The 18972-nt window shown below is 57.1% G+C and overlaps 2 protein-coding genes across 2 annotated transcripts; one reads left to right on the top strand and one right to left on the bottom strand.

The window, feature by feature from the left end:
- The first annotated feature begins 481 nt into the window (after positions 1 to 481).
- Positions 482 to 13792, top strand: LOC121082004 (zinc finger protein 541-like). The gene is made up of 14 exons (XM_040581332.1): positions 482 to 816; positions 1896 to 2127; positions 2731 to 4051; positions 4561 to 4619; positions 6027 to 6186; positions 6735 to 6896; positions 8097 to 8418; positions 9098 to 9161; positions 9665 to 9807; positions 9995 to 10098; positions 10660 to 10735; positions 11097 to 11185; positions 12461 to 12639; positions 13016 to 13792. The coding sequence occupies exons 1-14, from the start codon at positions 543 to 545 to the stop codon at positions 13164 to 13166; spliced, it is 3336 nt and encodes a 1111-aa protein (XP_040437266.1). The 5' UTR covers positions 482 to 542; the 3' UTR covers positions 13167 to 13792.
- Positions 13793 to 13909: 117 nt separating this feature from the next.
- Positions 13910 to 18485, bottom strand: LOC121082003 (E3 SUMO-protein ligase ZBED1-like). The gene is made up of 3 exons (XM_040581331.1): positions 18271 to 18485; positions 17693 to 17835; positions 13910 to 16590 (listed from the first exon to the last, which is right to left on the bottom strand). Exons 2-3 carry the CDS (start codon positions 17820 to 17822, stop codon positions 14576 to 14578), a joined length of 2145 nt encoding a protein of 714 aa, XP_040437265.1. The 5' UTR covers positions 17823 to 17835; positions 18271 to 18485; the 3' UTR covers positions 13910 to 14575.
- Between the last annotated feature and the right edge of the window lie 487 nt (positions 18486 to 18972).

The raw sequence follows: 18972 nt of genomic DNA, 5'->3' as shown, positions 1-18972 counted from the left end.
CCCTCAGGGAAAGCCCCCAGCCCCATCCCTGGGGTGGTCCCACACCCTCATACAAGGCCAGGAGCAGTGTTTCCCCCAGGGAAAGCCCCCAGCCCCATCCCTGGGATGGTCCCACAGCCTCCTGCCACGTGGGGAGCAGCGTTTCCCTCAGGAAAAGCCCCCCCCCCCAAATCCCACTGCAGTTCCCAGGCAGCCTTTCCCTGCTTTCTGCCCCTCAGCCTCTTCTGGGGTGGGGGAAACACTTCTACCCTTTGGCTTAGCACAGTTTTTTGTAAGAAGACCCCCTTGTCACCCCAAACGTGCCCGTGGGGTGTCTGAAACGGGGAAGGGGATGCTGCAGGTTTCTTCTCCGAGAAGGTGTGGGTGGTACCCCAGTTGCCGTACTGGTTTGGGGGGATTGGTGAGTGATGTCAAATCATCTCTTCCTTCGTTTTTTGTGTGTTTTTTGTTTTTTTAGGAGGCTTGGTGGTCCTCACACCCTCGAGTTTTGCTCTGGGTGTAAACAAGACCACCTTCGGCTGGCCGTAAGGCCGGCAGCGAGCATGGACCAGTACCCCTTCGACGACGAGAACGGGATTCGTTTGGAGATGCACCTCCCGGGATTTCCCGAAAGCCAGGAGCTGCTCTGCAGCGAGGCCCTCGACTGCAACCTCTGCCCGACGGCCAAAGGCGTGAGCTACGCGGGGCTGAGCGGCTTGGACGCCGATGCGGCCGGCGATGCTCTGGAGGCCGAGCTGAACGTGTTCTCCCTCTACCTGGCGAAGGACTGCGGCTCCGGCCAGCTCCATGGGTCAGACTGGCAGCCCTGGCAGCAGGGTGGGTGCGCCGCGCTCCGCGTTCTCGCTTCTTTCCAAGGGTCTCTGGCAGGTGGAAGCGGCTGGGGTTTATTTAGGAGCGCGGTGCGGAAGGATCTTTCGGATAAAATAGGTTTTGTCACTTTGAGAATGTTTTACCTGGGAGATGACGTTCAGATTGCTAAGGCTGTGGATGATTATAATAATTATAACCCCTTTCTTCCGCAGGAACTTTGCTGCTCTCCTCTTTTCTTACAATTATACCCGAGGCAGGAATCTCTTTGGGTTTTGGCTCTTTTAAGAGTCCTTGCAACCTGCCCTCTGGCTGGAAACGGAAAACGCGAAGGCATTAAAATGATAAATTTGCTGAATACGTTGCGAACATCTTTCCCCGCAGCGGAGGAGAGATGTTCCCTTTAATTCTTTCCGCGTTTCAAACGCTCTGTGAAATGGGTTGAGCAGAACGGGCTTTTTCTGGCTCTGCCGTTGCGGGGAGAGCGCCTTGAGTTACACGTTCTTCTGGAGGGAGCGGATAACTTAATTGCTAATGGCTGTAAAACTGTAACCAGCAGCGCTCAAACGAGAAAATCAGACTTTCCCCTAACGACTGGGGCCTGTATTCCCACCGGCTCGTGGGTGAGGAACCTGGAATTCTCTGGGGAAGCCCCGGGGTTATCCCCTAGTCAGACTGCCCTCGGTACGGCACCTCCAGCAAAACCGTTTGGGGTGATCCCAAACCTCTTTTCCCGAGAAAGAGGGGGAAGACGGTAAAATTCGCGGCGTCAAGGTTCAGCCTGGTGAAGGGTGTAACCTGTGCAAGGGTGGAGGTGTCTGGAGACCCCAGAAATTAAGCAGCTGAGCTGCTGCTTTATTTCTTTATTATTTTATTACTACAGAGCTGACGCCAGAGCCACAAATCGTGAGAGGGGGAGCAGGTTTGCGGGACTTTCTTACTCGTTTTGGTGCAGATATTCAGCCCGTGAGGCCGGCGCCCTCCAACAGAAGTGTTATGAAAAAAGACGTGTTTTTATTAGCGCTAAAGCGGGAAGCGTGTCATTGCAAAGGTAAATAAAGCGGCTGTCGCTTTCTCCCTTCCTTCAGAGCCGGAGCTTCCCGCGCTGACGGGACCGGAGGAGGCTGGAGGAGGCGGCAGCGGGTCGGCGGGGAGCGGCGAGCCTCCCCTGGGCTCTCAGAGCTCGCCGCTGGGCTGCAGCCGCTGCGGGAAGGTGTTCGGCAGCGCCAGCGCTCTCAGCAAACACTGCCTGAGCCACAGCCAGGAACGGCTGCACGTCTGCGCCGTCTGCAGCAAGGCCTTCAAGCGGCCGGACCACCTGTACGTAGGCGTTCGGCTTAGCCGGCTCTCGAGAACCTCGGCTCCTGCCGCCGTTTATTTCCCGGTTCCAGAACTCGCAGCGCTCGGGAGCCTTTGTGCCTTTTCAGGCCACCGACCGCTGCGAAGTGAGGTTACAAACCCACTTCGCTACCAGATGCAAATTCCCTTTTCGTTTTCCAGAGCAGCCTGGTGTGGGGAAAAAAAACCCGGAAAGCATCTATTTCTGCCCAGCTGCGGAAAAATCTGTAACACTGCACCCTGTGGCAGCGGCCGGTCTTGGTCCGGGACTAAGTAAAACACCGTTTTGCTTCGTGTTGGACCAAGCGATGGCCCGCGGACCTGCGCTGTCCTAAAACGTGCCTTTACGAAGCGCCAGCCCGCGGTTTACAGCTTCCCCTTGATTTTGGGGGGCACACCCGCCTCATTTTTGCTGTCTGTGCCTTTTTCGACTTGAAAACACGAGACAGTCGTGACGGGCCCGTGTTGGCCGGCGTGGCTGCGCGCGCTTGCAGGCTGCAAAGCCACCCCCGCGACCGCCCCGCGCGTCCTGCCGGTGCTTCGGGTGTGCTAAGACACGATATTTTCTTTTCTTCCTCGCTACAGGAGCGGACACATGTTGACGCATCAGAAAAAAAAACCTTTCGTCTGCCCGGAACCAGACTGTGAGAAGAGTTACTGCAACCCCCGTTCGCTGCGGCGCCATTACGGGCTGCGGCACGGCTGCAGGGAGGCTCCTACCGGCGAGGAACCCTCGCTCCTTCCCGCTCCGGGTAGCCAAGGTGGTGGGAAATCAGCGGACGGACATCTTCCGTGCTTGGAATCGGGCCCTTTCCCACCCGAAAGTGACCTGCTGAGGGACGTCGTGAGTCAGAATTGTCCCGTAGGTGCCTTCCCCCCCGCAGAACACGCGGACGCCGCCTCGCCAGGGCCCAGCCGGGCCTCCCGCCTCGCGTCTGACGGCAGCGGGCTGGCGGAGGATGATTTCTCGCGGGATTGCTCCTCGTGCCAGAGGGATGCCGCTTCTTCCAGCGTCACAGATCCCGCCGAGGTGCCTGTGGTTGCGCCGTGGGAGAACATGGTGATTGATCTCACCACGGTGTCTTTTATTTCGGAGCCTGCGGGGCTGCAGCCTTGTCCTGACAGCACCCTGCCGTGTTTTCCTGCCCCCCGAAAACCTGAAAACCGCTCGAGTGGTAACTTTGAGTGCATGAGAAACGTGCCGGTGTGCGCTAAATCCGAGAGGAACAGCGTCTGCCTTGCTCGCGAGCCGCCTGCCGCAGCCGACGAGCGTCCGGATGCTTCGCCTGTCCCTGCTGCGCCTCTTAAAGCCAAAGAGGATGCGCTGAGCGAGCCGGCCCCGGGTTGTTTTGAGGAAATCTTTCAATCAGCGGAACCCCGCGCCTCCTGCCCGCTGGAGAACGCCGAGGAGCCGAGTTTTCCGGAGGTTTCGAAGCGTGACGAGGGCGGGCAGCTCTTCCCCAAACCCCCAGAGCCCGCTGCGTGCCCGGGGCCGCTGCAGATGCCGCAGCAGCACCTCTTCCAGGCCATCGCTGACTCTCCGCTGGCTCCATCCCCACCGGCAGCTCCGGGGGCCGCGTGCCTGGCAGCAAACCTGCTCCAACAGCCACGGCCTGCCTTCGCCTCCCAGCGTCCGCAGCCGACGGGGTACCAAGGGCTTTCCGCGCACCTCCGACAGGCCGTTCCCTGCTCACACCAGCCAGAAAACGAGGTTTCTACCTTGAAAAAAGAGAAGAGTAACGACGGTAGCGCTGAGACGGCCAGGAAAGCGCCGGCGAGGACCGGCTGGTCCTGGCGTCCGCCGGCCAGCCGCAGGGAGAAGCTGGCTGCCCCGAGCCAGGTGGCCATGGCGTCCTTCCCCGCGGCTCCGGTGCCGCGCCGGCTCACCATCTTCAACAGGATTCAAGTACGGCGCCGCGCTCTTCCGATCCGTTCCGCTCCACCCGCCCTTGTGTCGCGTTCACTGCCCTCCCACGCGCTTCTCGGCGCTGCTTGTTCGCGCTGGCAGCTCTGGATTCCCCAATAACGGCACTTTACGCATCCAGAGCGCTCTGAAAACATTAATTAATCCCGTGCCAAAGGTTTTGAAGTAATTGAACGAGATCAAGGCTTGGGTTGTGTCACAACGTGGCCTTTCACCCGGCTTCTTGAGGCCACTGCGACGGGCCGGTGGCCTTGGCAGGCGGGCCAGTGGCCTTGGGAGTTGACTGCCCAGATTTCCAGGATTTATTAACGAGCGCTGCTTCGCTGTGCGTTATTTTCCTGGAGAAAACATTCTGTTCCTCTTCTCCGAAACGGAGTAACTTTTATTTTTGTCGGTTTTATTTTATTGTTTTGCTTTTGGTTTTATTTTCAAGCTTTGCTGGCGGGCAGAACAACAGCTGCCCTCGATTTATTGGTTCTTTTTACCCACAGGGTGGCAATATCTACACCCTGACGCACGCAGCGGAGGGAGCTCGCTCGCTGGCCGGCCGGTAAGCCGCTCGCGCTCAAGTTTTGCGGGGGCTGGTGGTTTCTAGAGGGTGTTTTAGCACCTTCTCGGGCCCTTTTCCCTCGGGGGCTGAGATTTAACGTAGCCCTTTCATCCGGCCAGCTAATTAATAGGTGTTTAAATTAGAACAAGGAGACTTTCAACCTAATTCCGAACTGGCAGCGGTCAAACCGGCGCAGTGTGGCGGGCAGGTGGCTTGTGTGAAGTGTTGAAGATGGTTTAGGACGCGATAAGGAACGACTGGGCTTGTTCTTTTCACACATTGCAACAACAAAAGCCCCCAGATTTGCCAGGGAAGGAAAAAAATGGGGGTTTGGGATAAGGTGAAGGGATTCCCCTCCTTCAAGGGTTTCCCAGCGGGCAGAGGCTTTGCTCTCAGTCGCATTCCTGGTGACCCGCCAGGCTGCAAGGAGAATTCCTCTGTTAGAATCATGGAGGCAGGCCCTGAATTTAGGTTTTCGAAGCCATTAGCTGATTTTATGATTATTTTTAGAGTCAGTTGGTGATTTGGAGTCAGAATGGTTTTCTCTGCTGAAGAAAAAAACGCGTCATTCCCTCTTCTTTGGTGGCTGCCGCTTCCCTTTGGTGCCGGGGCCGCAGGCCTGTGGAGTTTTCTGTCGCTAAATCGCGGATCTGCCACCTTCCCGCCCAGCCTGGGTGGCTTTGCCGTTTGCTGAGCGAGAAAGCAAGCTGCTCCATGGGGAAAAAAAAAAAAAAAAAGAGATTTTAATATTCTGTACCCTTCTGGGGGAAAAAAAAATAAATATTATTTTCTGCGTCCTTCTGAGCAGCGGCGAGGTCCCCACGCGGCCTCCGGAGGGGTGCCCTGCCCGCCTGTTGCGAACCGTCGCGGCTAAGGGAGCTGCTGCCTCGTTAAGAATTACTTTGTCACTTTTGAGTGACAAATCAAAAGTCGTGGCTCCTGATGAGCCACGTGAAAATAGTTACCTGCTCCAGCTAGCCTTGGTAGTCTGGCCACGTGTGTGTTTTTTAAAGGAAACGCTCCTGGAGTTTTTAAAGCAGATTGTTCTTCCTTGGTGTCGCTGTTAAAAAGTTTTATGATTATTTTTGAAGCTGTATACCTAATATTGGAAGTAATATTTGTGCGTTATCGGTTAACGGGTATAATTCACGCTCGGAAGAGGCGGCCGCATCCCTGATTTAAAGCTGCACCTTTGTAACGCCGCTGAGTGATGCCCTGCCGGGGGGTTCCCTCTAATTAAATTCTCTCGCTGCTAAACGAACTGCAGCCATTTCCCACCCGACCCGAGCTTCCTGGCGGGAAACACGCGCGTGGCTCTAACCTTGATCGCGATGAAATCTCCGTTTTAAAAGTGGTTCCACTTTCTAATCTTCATTTCCCATCCCTTTATCTCGATTTTTCACCTAGCGACAGCACCGGTGCCGCTCCGGTGGACGGCAGCGGCTGCGAAAGCGACGTTCTCTGCCGGAGCTGCCTTCGGCCCTGTTCCACCGGGAAGGGCCTGGAGAGCCACGGGCGTTTTGGCGGTGAGCGCTGGCACTCAGCGCAAGGGAAGGAGGAGCAGCAGGTAACAGGGGCTGGAATCCTTCAGCGCTTGGCGTTCGCCAGGAATTTAAATCAAGGTCCCGAGGAATTTATTTTTTAAACCTCGTGCGTGGTGATAAAAGCTGGGAGTGACTTCCCCTTATCCTGGGAATTGGAGGAAAAGATCCAGGAGCGTGGCGCTGCTGGAGCCCTTCAGTGGATGCTCTTAAATAATTTTTAAACGGTGGTGTGTGTTAGTTTGAAAAGCCGCTTCGCGTGAGCGAGAAACCACCGCAAGCCCCCGGCCGCACCGTGGCACCGTGGCCCGGTGCTCGGCTCGTTGCTTCTGTAGCCGATTCTGGGTTTAAGTTTTATTTTACATCTTGGGGGGAGCTTTTTTCTAGCCAAGAGCTTGAACTTGAGCGCTTGGGGAAACGGGAGCGGGCACAGCAAGGATCCCCGTTCCGGGCTCCCACTTAAAGGGGTTTACTCGGCGTAGTAGCTTTTACTATCGTTGTTATTTCGGAGAAAGCAGAAGTGAGTTGTTTGCGAAGCGCTGTGCTGTCCTCATACCCTTGTGTTTGTGGTCAGGTGTGCCACGCAGGAGGTGCCGGCCACCTCTGGCTCCCCGCGGCCGGAGATGGGAACCACCCCCCCAAACCCTGGATGCCATCAGGGAACGTGCCCGTGGCTCCTCTGGTCATTCCCGTCTCTGTTCCGGTGTCGGCTACGAGCTCGCCAGCCGGGAATGAGGTGAGCGGCCGTCGCGTTCCTCCGGCCTTCCCGTGATTTCGTGGTAGCACTGGGCTGGAATCGCTCCCTCAAATCCCACGCAAACGACGCGGCGGCCGCGGGCAGATCCTGGGACCCACGGCCAGAAATTCCTTGGAAATAACTTGTTTGTCACCTTGAATTGCACGGAAATAAAAAGGTGGCGTGGGATGTGTCGGCGGTGTGATGTGGGACGGATGCAGAGCCTAGGGAAATGCTCGGAGATTTCCTAGGCGATTTAAAGAATTCCAAGACTATTTCCCAGGTTTTTCCCTTTTTCTTTTTTCCCCTTTCAGCCCTCTCTGACTACAAAAGAATTCCAAGACGATTTCCCAATTTTTTCCTTTTTCCCCCTTTCAGCCCTCTCTGACTACAAAAGAATTCCAAGACGATTTCCCAATTTTTTCCTTTTTCCCCCTTTCAGCCTGCTAGACTACAAAAGATTTTCAAGACAGTTTCCAATTTTTTTCCCTTTTTCCCCCTTCCAGCCCTCTCTGACTACAAAAGAATTCCAAGACGATTTCCCAATTTTTTCCTTTTTCCCCTTTCAGCCCTCTCTGACTACAAAAGAATTCCAAGGCTATTTCCCAGTTTTTTCCCTTTTTCCCCTTTCAGCCTGCTAGACTACAAAAGAATTCCAAGGCTATTTCCCAGTTTTTTCCCTTTTTCCCCTTTCAGCCTGCTAGACTACAAAAGAATTCCAAGACTATTTCCCAGGTTTTTCCCTTTTTCCTTTTTCCCCTTTCAGCCCTCTCTGACTACAAAAGAATTCCAAGGCTATTTCCCAGTTTTTTCCCTTTTTCCCCTTTCAGCCTGCTAGACTACAAAAGAATTCCAAGACTATTTCCCAGTTTTTTCCCTTTTTCTTTTTTCCCCTTTCAGCCCTCTCTGACTACAAAAGAATTCCAAGGCTATTTCCCAGGTTTTTCCCTTTTTCTTTTTTCCCCTTTCAGCCTGCTAGACTACAAAAGAATTCCAAGACTATTTCCCAGGTTTTTCCCTTTTTCCCCTTTCAGCCCCCTAGACTACAAAAGATTTTCAAGACAGTTTCCAATTTTTTTCCCTTTTCCCCCCTTCCAGCCCTCTCTGACTACAAAAGACGTTTTCAAGCGCCTCGGACGCCTCCTGCTTCCATCCTGGGATGCAGGGATTTGACGTTTTGCTTGGAATTGCCTTGTCCAGGTTAGCGGGAAGGACGGCCTGGATGGGAAGGACCCGGGAGCCAACCTGCACCACCAAATGAAGCTGCCGCGGCCAAAATCCCTTTTCATCCCTCCTCCGGTGGCCCCCGACGCCCCGCCGGGGCTGGGAGGTTGCTACCGGAGCACCCTCCGCTCGCCCACCATCCTGGTGGATCACCTGCTGCGGGACTTGCTCCAGCGCTCCCCCTACACGCCCCCTCCCATGCTCAGCCCCCTGCGGGAAGGATCCGGCCTCTATTTCAGCACCCTCTGCTCATCCTCCGCCCGCGGTGATCCCGGCCGGCTGCTCAGCACCGTCCTAGGTAATCCCATCCTCCAGAACGGGACCGGGGGGGGAACCCGGCTGGCTGCCCTGCAGGCTGCAGGAACCGGATCTAAAGTGCTTTCCTCCAAGATCCATTAGAAATCGAGTGGGCAGCCACCTTCCTGGGGGATCCACCCCGGCCATTTACGTGGGGCAGTTTAACCGTCGCTTTTGGTGACGCTGCTTTTATTTTACTGCTATTTGGTGCAAATTTCCCTTTTCCTAAATATTAAAAATATATCGTGGTTGCACCAAAACAAGCCCAGTGTCAACGTGGGGAGGACGCCCGCGTGTCAGCCCTGCGAGCACGCTTTCCCCTGGGTTCGGATTCTGCTCCGTATTTTTTGCGGAGGAGAATTTGGGGGGGGAGGGGTGTCACCCGGGAAGGGGTTTGGGGGGGGGCGGTAGGACAAGGGGAAACCTCAAGCTGCCCCGGGGGAAGGTTTACGTGGGAATTTTGGAAGAATTTCTTCGTGGAAAAGGTGGCTGGGCTGGCCAGGGGGGGTGGGACTCCTGGATACGGTGCTTAGCAGCAAGGCTTGGTGGTGCTTGGAGCTGATGTGCTCAGAGTTCTGGAACATTCCGTGGTTGCGTGGGCTGGGGGGTGATCCCTCGACGTGGAGTTGATCCCTTTACCTGGAGGGACCTTTTTTTTTTTTTTTTTTGCTATCTTTCAGGCGGAGCGGCTGGGGACCTTGGCCTTTGTCTCATGAACGAGACCGCCAAAGTCAGCGTCCAGCCGTGAGTCGTGGCGTGGCGGCTGGAGTAACGGGCAAGCGCTGGGGGGCCGCGGGCGAGGAGGGAACCGCCGTTTGGGTTTTATTTAATCTTGATTTTATTGGAAACGCCCCCCCCCTCCCTCGCGCCACGCGACACTCGGGCGCCGTTTTTCACCTGTGGTCGCAGCCTCCCCCCTTTCCTCCTGCTCCCCGTTAGTCTCGAAGCGCCCCTCACGCCTTTGGCTCGTCTCGAAGCGCCCCTCACGCCTTTTGCTCAGGTTTTGAGGAAAGCAGAAGGAATTTTTCCAGTTGATGGGAGACAAGAGGGTGACGGGGGTGGCGCGGTGACACCCTGCGGGCTGAGAAGCAACCGTGGAAGCTGGTCATGGTTTGGTTTTTTGGTGTTTTTTTTTTTTTGGAAGCGGCTGGTGTGCGTGCTGTGTTTATCCTCGCTCGGAGCCCCTGCGACCGCCGGCTGTCGTGATGTACCTTGCCTTCCTCCCCTCCTCTTCCTCCTTCCTTTAGCCACATCAACATTGGGAGCCAGTTTCAGGCAGAGATACCGGAGCTCCGGTGTGGATCCAGCCTGGAAGAGGACGGAGAGGCAGGGCTCTTGGTGTGGAAGCCCTGGGGAGACATCGCCACTAACCCAGCCACACAGGACAGAGGTCTCTCATGCTCTAACGAGCTGCTAATTATTTTTTTTTCCCATGCCTTTTCCTGGTCTCCAGCCCATCTGCCACACTTCTCCCCGTTTTCCTTCCGCCTCACCTTTTATTTTTTTTCCTTCCGCTTCACCTTTGATTTTTCTCTCGCCCCAAACTGACGTTGGGTTGGGTTTCGTCGCGTTTGTAGTAACCGAACTGCTCCACGTGGCCTGCTCCAGCGCCGTGCCGGGGGGAGGAACGAACCTGGAGCTGGCCCTGCACTGCCTGCACGAGGCGCGGAGCAACGTCCCGGTAAGCCGCCGCGCGTCGGCCGCCGTCCCGAGGGCGCTGGGAATCGCTCCCGGTTTTCCGCAGGCTGGAATCCAGCCTCTTTGCTAAACCCACGCGGAGTTCTTGCACCTCGCCGGAGTCTGCGTTAACGCCTCTGGGCATCGCGTCCCCCCTGCCTTAATTGATAAAACCAGCTCTTAGATAAATAGGTGATGATTTGGAGAATAATTAACACCGCTAAAGCCCCAGGTCTGCTCTGGACAAACACCCCGGGCGCTCCTCGCCCCGGTTCTGCTCCTCTCCCCGTGCTTTGAGGAAGGGGTTGAATGACCAAATCCAGCGGGAGGACTCGGTGTGCACAGCATCTCCGCGAGCGCGGGACGAGCCCCGAAGGACTCCAGCGGAGAGAAATCTCCTGGAGGGGGTGGCAGGTCCCCAGGGGCATATCCCGAGGGATTTCTTTCCGTACAACGCTCCGGTGTGGCATGAGGAAATGTTTCTGTGAGCTGAGGCCATCCTGAAGCACTCTTGCTCCCCTGGTGGGGAACCTAAATTATTATTTTTTCCCGTTAAATCCCGCAGGAGGCTTTGGAGATGCTGCTTTTTGGGGTGCCGCAGAAATCGGGATCTCATCCGCTGGCTGATTATCACTACACAGGTAAACTGGAAGTAACGCTTCTTCCTTCCCCCGGGATGCCAAGTTCCCTGTCTGTACTCTGATGTGAAAAAATTATTTTATTTAAAAAAAAACCCCACTCCCCATCGCTTGGGGCAGTTTTTTGGGCGGGGGTGTGTGTGTGTGTGATCTCAGTGACACCCAACGGGAGAAGCGCGCCGAGCCGTACCCTTGCGGATCCGCTGGTAGTAATAAGGGTCTTTGCTAATTAATTGGCTGCTGGGTTTGGTTATGGCTTTGGGGAGGGGGAGGGATGTCGGGAACGCGGGTCGAGGGCCGCGCTGGCTTTAATTAGGCAGCGAGCGACCTTAACGAGGATCGGCACCTCGGTGTTTGCTGCCAGGTTCGGCTGCTTGGAGCTCTCTGGAGAAGGACCTGTTTGAAGAGGCGCTCGCTGCCCACGGGAAGGATTTCCACCTGATACAGAAGAAGGTAAAACCTTTTGATCGAGTGGATCCGGGGTTGCGACGGGATCCCATCCTCCGAAACCTCGCGCTCGCTCCCGAACGCTAAAAACACGCCGATACAAGACGACGTGCCCGATTACAACAGAATATCGAATATCTCCGGTGCCAAATACCAGAGAGAATTAAATCACATCAAAACCCCGCGCTGCCCACGCGTGGTTCTGGCCCTTCCAGCCTTTTCCGAGCGGGAAGGTTTGTTTTCTCTCCCATCTCAGCGCGTCCGCCGGGGCTCCCGCGGCACGGTAACCGGGAGAGGACGGGAAAAGGGAAAAAAAACCCACCAAAAACCCCCTTTTAGATAGTTTTCTTGTGTGTCTGTGCCTGCAATATTTTGCTACGGTATTTCCATGATGGGTTGCTTCTGTTTTTCTCGCAATAGATTCAGACTAAGAGTGTGTCCCAGTGTGTTGAATATTACTATATCTGGAAAAAAAGTGCTAAATTTGCCTACAGTCGAGTCATAGGAAAAAAGCTCAAGAGACACAAGGTGGAAGAGGCTGAAAAAAAGGTAGAAAAACTGCCGGGGGTGCCCGGGGTTCGATTCCGCTGCCGCTTTCCCAAACTTCCTCTGGGGAATAATCTGGAACCGCAGAGCATCCCGCAGTCGGCGCCGAGAACGCGCTCCTGACTCGTTACAGGCAGCATTAATTCCTGAGGGCGGGCACCCTTGCCCGTTTAATTAATTCCCGATCGCTTCCTAACGGTAACGAGCCCGTTTGCTCTCCTTAGACTTGTCACTGAGGGTGGCCAGGGATAGTCTGTGACTCGGAGCCGCTCCCGGCCTCCAAACAGGAGTTTTGGGCACAGAAATAGATATTTTGGGTTTTTTTATGGTAGAACTGCGCAACCCCGGATCAACAGTGCTCAGGAATTCTATGCTTTAACCCTGTTTTTTTGCTTTTTTTTTATTATTTTTGTGGAGGAAAGTGCCGTTCCCCTTAGGGTGGTGTAAATAATATTTATTTTTCCTTCAAGGCCTGTGTTGTCACCCCGATTTTTGGCTATTTCAGCGCTCGGAGGACTTCACTTGGGCTCACGCCTTTTGGCGCTGGACGCCACGCGTTCCAGCCGCCCGAGCCGCGCAGGGATTTTTCCAGCTTTATTTTTTTTTTTTTTTACCGTCGCTACAAGTAGCATATTTTACCGTTTCAACTGTTTTTTTTTCCCCCTACTTTAGCAACCCTCACCTTTCCGAAGAGAAGGAAAAAAAAAAATTAATTAAGGCCTCTCTGGTTTACAGGTTGTTTGGAACCCGAAGCGGCTTTGCCTCCTGCGGAAGGAAGACGGGAAAATGAAGCGGAAGAGGGAGAAAAAGATGCCCCGCGACGCAGGCAGCACATCCCACCGTCGGGACGAGGCTCAGTGCCAGGCTGGAAGTGCCGACGACCGGAGCGTGTTTCCCTGCAGCCTGTGTGGAAGGTAGCTAAGAATCTTCTAGAAACCCGCCGCTTTTGGCCAAAAGGGATTGAAAGTGATGGAGTTTGTGCCCAGGGGGACACGGGGAAGCGGAGCTGCGGGCGCCGGGAGGGCCGCCCCTGCCTCTTTTGGCCACCTTGCGCTTTTATTTGAATTTTACAACCAACTTTTGACCCAAATATCTGTCTTGTTGAAAACAACGCCGACGTTCCGCCCAGCGGCGGCACGAAGCGCTGGAACCCTGCCGTACCGCGCGTCAAAATAACACAGAAATTCACCAAAATAGAAAGAACAAAGCTTGTTTAACAGTGTTTATCGTCTTAAAAAAAAAAAAAAAAAAAAAGAAATTAAAAATCCTGGTTTGTTTTCTAATTTCCAGGGTATTTGAGAAGATAAAAGGGAGGAACGCTCATATGAAGAAGCACCGCCTGCAGGTGAAGCCGCCTGAAGACGAAATGGTTCCAGAAGCATCTGGAAGCGGCGTCGAAGCTGGACAAGACCCGAAGGCTGCCGGCTGCTTCTGCTACTGACGGGCAACAGGATTTTGGAGCAGCCACCAGGTTCGTTGGTGCAGGAGAAAACCCCAAACTCCGACGTTCTCTGGCCTCGGAGCCCTGGCGGAGTCGCACCGATCCCAGAAAATCAACCTGGGCTTTTCCTGCTGGAGAAAACCACCCGGTGCGGAGAACGTCCACGAAAAGGGGTTTGGGGAAGAAAAGCCGCGGCATTGTGCCCGGCACGTGTTTTTTTTTGAAAATGGATTTGGGTTTTCTCAGCGTTGTTTGACGGGAAGAGCCGCGGAGGCATCGCGCCGGGCGCCAAGTGCGTGGGGCTGGGGGAGCACGGCCCGTTTTTTGGGACTGAAATAGCAAAATACAAATCCCGGGAGCAACTTCCGTCTGCTTTTGCTTCCAGGAGTCCTTTGCCTCCGTCTAAAACTCCCGCTGAGCGCCCTCAGCCCTTGCTTCTGGGGCAGAAAGAGGCACAATAGGGAAATTAATGAGAAATCGCCGCCGTCGCGAACGCCTCGGTCCTGCCGCGAAGCCCCGTGGCGCGTCGGGACCTCGCGCGTGGCGCTCCCCCGAGCCCAGCCGCTTCTGGACTGCCCTTGCCTGTTACGCCAGCGGTAATTAAACCATTAAAGTTCGTTATGTTTGATTGCTGGCCTGAACCTGCGCCTGTTCTTCGGCGGCACGCCGCTTGGTGTGCGGCCGCATCGCTGACGCTGTCTCGGGGTGCCGGAAAACCGAGGATTTGATTAATTCAGCAAAGGAATTTGATAGGAGTCGTGTCTCTGCTGGCATTAGAGGGATAAAAGGCGTTTTCCTTGTTGCCAGGCCACAGATTTTCATGGCTTTTCTGTGTTTTTTCCCAAATACTCACATCCAGTACGACCCGACGCGTATTTCAGTTCCGTTTTCCTCTTTAAAGGATGATCTCTGGGGCAGTTCCTTCACCCAACGGCGGCTTTGCGGAGCGTTGGTCGTTTTCCTTCTGCTTCCCCCCCAACCCTTGTATTTATAAAAAAAAATCAAATCAAAAAACAAACTTTTTTTATCTGATCCCGAAGGGAAAGCAGCCGCCTGGCGAAAACAAGGCCGGGCTTTTCCATCGCCGATGTTTCGGCAGGCGAGGCGGGCTGCGCGTCTCGGCAGCAACGCCGGGGAGACGCTGCGCGGCTGGAAGCGCCCGTTTCCTTCCAAAAAGGAAATAAAAAAAGGAAATAAAATGGGGTGCGGCGGGGCGAGCACTCTGATTGACGGATGTTACGGTGCTGAGCTGCGGCGATGAGGCCTGAGTTGGTTTACGCGTGGAAAAGCGCTCGTGGGCTCTGTGGCTCGCGCCGAGGCGGTTACCCCAACGCGTAGGTGGGATTTGGGGATAAAAAAAATAATCCCTTGGCGGCGCTCGGGGTGGGTTTGGTGTCCCTCCACGCGCGTTAGCGCAGGGCTCTGTGGCGAGGATCGTTACCCCTCCTGACGACGTCCAGAAAATCAAAGTTTTGGTGCAAGAAGAGGATTTGGTCCAGGTTTTCCGGCGCCAGGCCGGCTCGCCGGTGCTGCAGGGCGCTCTCGCCGGTGGCGAAGGCCTGCTCGGGCGGCGTGGCAGTGGCGGGGATGGCGAGGAAGTGCCGGCTGAGCCGCGCCACGGCCGGGAAGCGGTGCTCGTTATTCTTCCACCAGTCCAGGGGGTTGGTGCTGCGCTTGCAGAGCGGCTCCACGATGTAATTTTCCAGCTGCTGGTGGATCTCCGGCATGCTCTCCGTCGGATCCCTCCCCAGCAGGATATCATAGGGGCTCTGCGGCGCCGCGCTGGCGCTCTGCTCCTTGGGGGCAGGGGGCTGGCTGTTGCCCTCCCCCCCCTCGGCTTTGTAGTCCCAGCAGAGCGTCCAAAAGCGGCCGCCGGCGGGGGCCTGGGGGTTGGAGATCTGCGACAAGATGGTTTTGACGCGCTGATGGAGCTCGTTGCGCAGCGCCGGGCTGAGGAACCTCAGTTCCTTGAAGCGCGGGTCCAGAAAGGAGGCGATAACCGCCGGGTTTTCCAGAACCTTCTCGTCCTCCGCCGACCCCCAGCACCGCCTCAGCTCCGCCCTGATGTTCCCCACCACCGTCCGGATGACGGCGCCGGTGCCGGCTTCTTCCGCTTGCTGCCCGATGGCGGCGGCGACGCCGTGGACGCAGGGCAGGAGGGAGGAGATGGAGGCGTTCTGCTCCTCCCGCAGGAAGGCGACGGCGATCCTGACGGTCCTCAGCACCCCCACCAGGTCCTGCAGGAGCTTCCACTGGCCATCGGCCAAGCGCGGCGCGGCCGCCGCGCCCTCGGGGTGCTCCTCCAGCACCGCCATGACGGCCCACTTGAGCTCCAGCAGGCTCTCGCACATCTCCGCCGTGCTTAGCCACCGCGCCTCCGCGTCCAGCGCCAGGCTCAGCCTCGTCCTCTTGGTGGCTTCCAACTTGCCGTTCAAGGAGCCGGTGGCTTTGGCGTCCTGCTGGAAATACCGCACGATGCCGCGAGCGGCACCCAGAGCTTCCCGGACCTGCTCCACCTCCAGCCCCGCCGCCACGCAGCGGTGCAGGGTGCGAGCGGCGCAGCACAGACCGCTCCAGCCCTGCGGTTGCGCCGCGTCCGCCGCCGCGTCCCGCATCACGCAGAAAACGGCTTTGCCGGACGCGCCGAATTTGGAGAGGACAGCGCACAGCCCCTCACCCGCCTCCCCTTCCCCCTCCGGCGCCGGCTGCGTCTCCAGGGCGCACCGCGCTCGCCGCCACTCGCCGTCGATGAAGCAAGCGCTGACGCTGCGGTAGAGCGGGCCCAACAGCGACGGCCACAGCTCCACGCACAGCACCACGGCCTGCGCCGGCTGCAGGTACCGCTCCAGCTGCCGCTTCATCACGGTGTAGCGGTGCCGCAGCATGCTGGCCAGCTGCGCCGGCACCGGCAAGGCAAAGTTGGGCTCCAGGTATCCCACCAGGAGCCCGAAACCTTTATCCTTCACCACGGACAGAGGGTGCAAATCCCGGAAAATCATCTCCAACAGCAGCTCCAGGATGATATCGGAGCGCGGGTCCGAGCAGGGCGCGGCGTGGTAAACGTTTTCCGGCGGCGTCATTTGCCGGGATCGTTTGCCGGCGTTTTCTTGAGCTGAGGAATCGGATTCGGCGCTTTGGTCGTCCCTCAGCTGGGAGAGGAGGGTGTCGCGGATGCTGTGCTTCCTCACCAGGTGCTCCCGCATGGTGGTGGTGCTGTTGTGGAAGGAGAGCTGCTTCTTGCAGACGTTGCACTCCACGTACGCGTCGCCCAGCTTCGTGTAGTAATTCCACACCTTGGATTTGCGGCGGTCGACGTAGAACGCGGCGCTGGCGCCGTCCTGCCCACCACCCCCCCCGCTGCCTTTCTCCCTCTTCCTCTTGGATGCCACCATGGCGTAGGCGTTGAAAACCATCGAGTTTTCCTCTGGGGAGAGAAAACACCGTGGAAATATTCATTTCACCCGACGCGCGCGGCGCAGGAATATTAATTTCACCCGATGCGCGCAGCGCAGGAATATTAATTTCACCCAACACGCGCAGCGCAGGAATATTAATTTCACCTGAAGCGCGCGGCGCAGGAATATTAATTTCACCCTTTCCTCTGGGGAGAGAAAACACCGTGGAAATATTCACTTCACCCGACGTGCGCGGCGTAGGAATATTAATTTCACCCGACGTGCGCGGCGTAGGAATATTAATTTCACCCGACGTGCGCGGCGCAGGATTATTAATTTCACCCGATGCACGCGGCGCAGGAATATTAATTTCACCCGAAGCGCGCGGCGCAGGAATATTAATTTCACCCAACGCGCGCGGCGCAGGAATATTAATTTCACCCGAAGCGCGCTGCGCAGGAATATTAATTTCACCCTTTCCTCTGGGGAGAGAAAACACCGTGGAAATATTCATTTCACCCAATGCGCGCAGCGCAGGAATATTAATTTCACCCGACGCGCGCAGCGCAGGAATATTAATTTCACCCGAAGCGCGCGGCGCAGGAATATTAATTTCACCCGATGCGCGCGGTGCAGGAATATTAATTTCACCCTTTCCTCTGGGGAGAGAAAACACCGTGGAAATATTCATTTTACCCGACGCGCGCAGCGCAGGAATATTAATTTCACCCGACGCGCGCGGCGCAGAAATATTAATTTCACCCGATGCACGTGGCGCACGTGGTGCAGGAATATTAACATTACCCGACGCACGCGGCACAGGAATATTAATATCGCCTGACGCACGTGGCGTAGGAATATTAACATTACCCGCCGCGCGCAACGCCAGAATATTAACGTCACCCAACGCACGCGGCGCAGGAATATTAATATCGCCTGACGCACGTGGCGTAGGAATATTAACGTTACCCGCCGCGTGCAACGCCAGAATATTAACGTCACCCAACGCACGCGGCGCAGGAATATTAATATCACCCGACGCGCGCGGCAACGGAATATTAATTTCAGCCACCACGCGCACCGCCGATAGCGGTGAGGGCAAGGGGAGGCGCAGCCGCGTGGCACGCGTACCTGGCACCGCTGGCGGGATGAGCGGGAGCACCGGCTCCTCCGTCGCCTCCTCCTTGGGCTGGGCTTCGCCCTCCGCCTTGGCACCATTCTCCGGTAGCTGCGGCGCCCTCTCCGAGCCGGCACCCGCCATCCTGCACCCTGCGCTGGGGGGGGGAGGGGGAGGAAAACCAGTGGCGTTACCGAATCAGCCAGTGGATCCCAGATCCCAGATCGCGGTGGGGAAACAGGATTATTGGCGGGATGGGGAATATTGGCGGTACAACCGTGTTGTCGCCGTCACCACGCCGTCACCACGCCGTCACCCTCCCACCCATGGGCAGGTGCCGTATTTGGGTGATTTCACCCCAAAAACCGCCTCCTTCAGGCGCTGGGCCTGTGTCGTGTGTGTGTGCGTGTGTCCCCGGTAACGAAGGAGGCCGTTAATGAGCAGCGGGCTCATTAAACCCTCCGCCTTCGTTAGTGGCGCCGGTAGCCTTTCACCTGGAAGTAATTCAGCTGGGGCTCCTCTCACAAGTCCCGGGGTGGGGGTGGGGGTGGGTGGCCCTTAGTAGGGCAAGGTCGGGGGTTTAATTACTGACCTCGCTAATTAGCTGGGGGCTTCGTTAAGTGCCTGGCGGGAGGGGTCGAGGGTGCCGTGACCCCTGCGGGTCACCCCCCCCCCCCCCCGCTCGCGGTGCGTTGGGCTCCACCGGAGCCAGCCTTGCTGTGCCGGGTAGCGCCGTGATGTCACCGCCGGGGCCGTGACGTCACCGTGATGTCACCGCGCGGGCGGGGGGGGGCTTGGCTGACCTTGGCTGACCCCTTACCCCCCCCCCCCCAATTCCCCCCCCCCCGCCAATTCCCCCCTATTAGAGGCCGAGCTGCGGGGTGCAGCCCAGCGCGGCAGCGCGACGTCACAGCAGCGCGTCAAAAATAGCTAAAAAAGACGAAACTGGCCCATTTTGGGGCTGCCCCCCCCCCCCCCCAAAAAATAATCACACGCCCCCCGCGGCCGCCCCCCGTCCGCGCCCCGCGCCCGCCAGGTGGCGCCGCGCCCCGCCCGCCGCCGAGGAGCCGCGCCGGCCCCGCCCCTCCGCCCGCCTCACGTGGTGCGCCGCCAGCCAATGGGGAGCGGCGCCCGCGTCACGTGAGGCGGGCCCGCGGCGGCGTCAGGGCGGGCGGAGCGCGGCGGCCGCCATGGACCAGGCCGGGAAGGAGAAGGAGGCCCTGCAGCTGCTGGCCGAGGCCGACAAGAAGGTCCGCGGCTCCCAGTCCTTCTTCGCCGGCCTCTTCGGGTGAGC

This window comes from Falco naumanni, unplaced genomic scaffold (assembly GCF_017639655.2).
Source record: "Falco naumanni isolate bFalNau1 unplaced genomic scaffold, bFalNau1.pat scaffold_115_arrow_pat_ctg1, whole genome shotgun sequence".
In the NCBI taxonomy this organism is placed as follows: domain Eukaryota; kingdom Metazoa; phylum Chordata; class Aves; order Falconiformes; family Falconidae; genus Falco; species Falco naumanni.
Note: the sequence above shows the minus strand (reverse complement) of the source record. Positions and strands in the feature narration are given on the sequence as shown.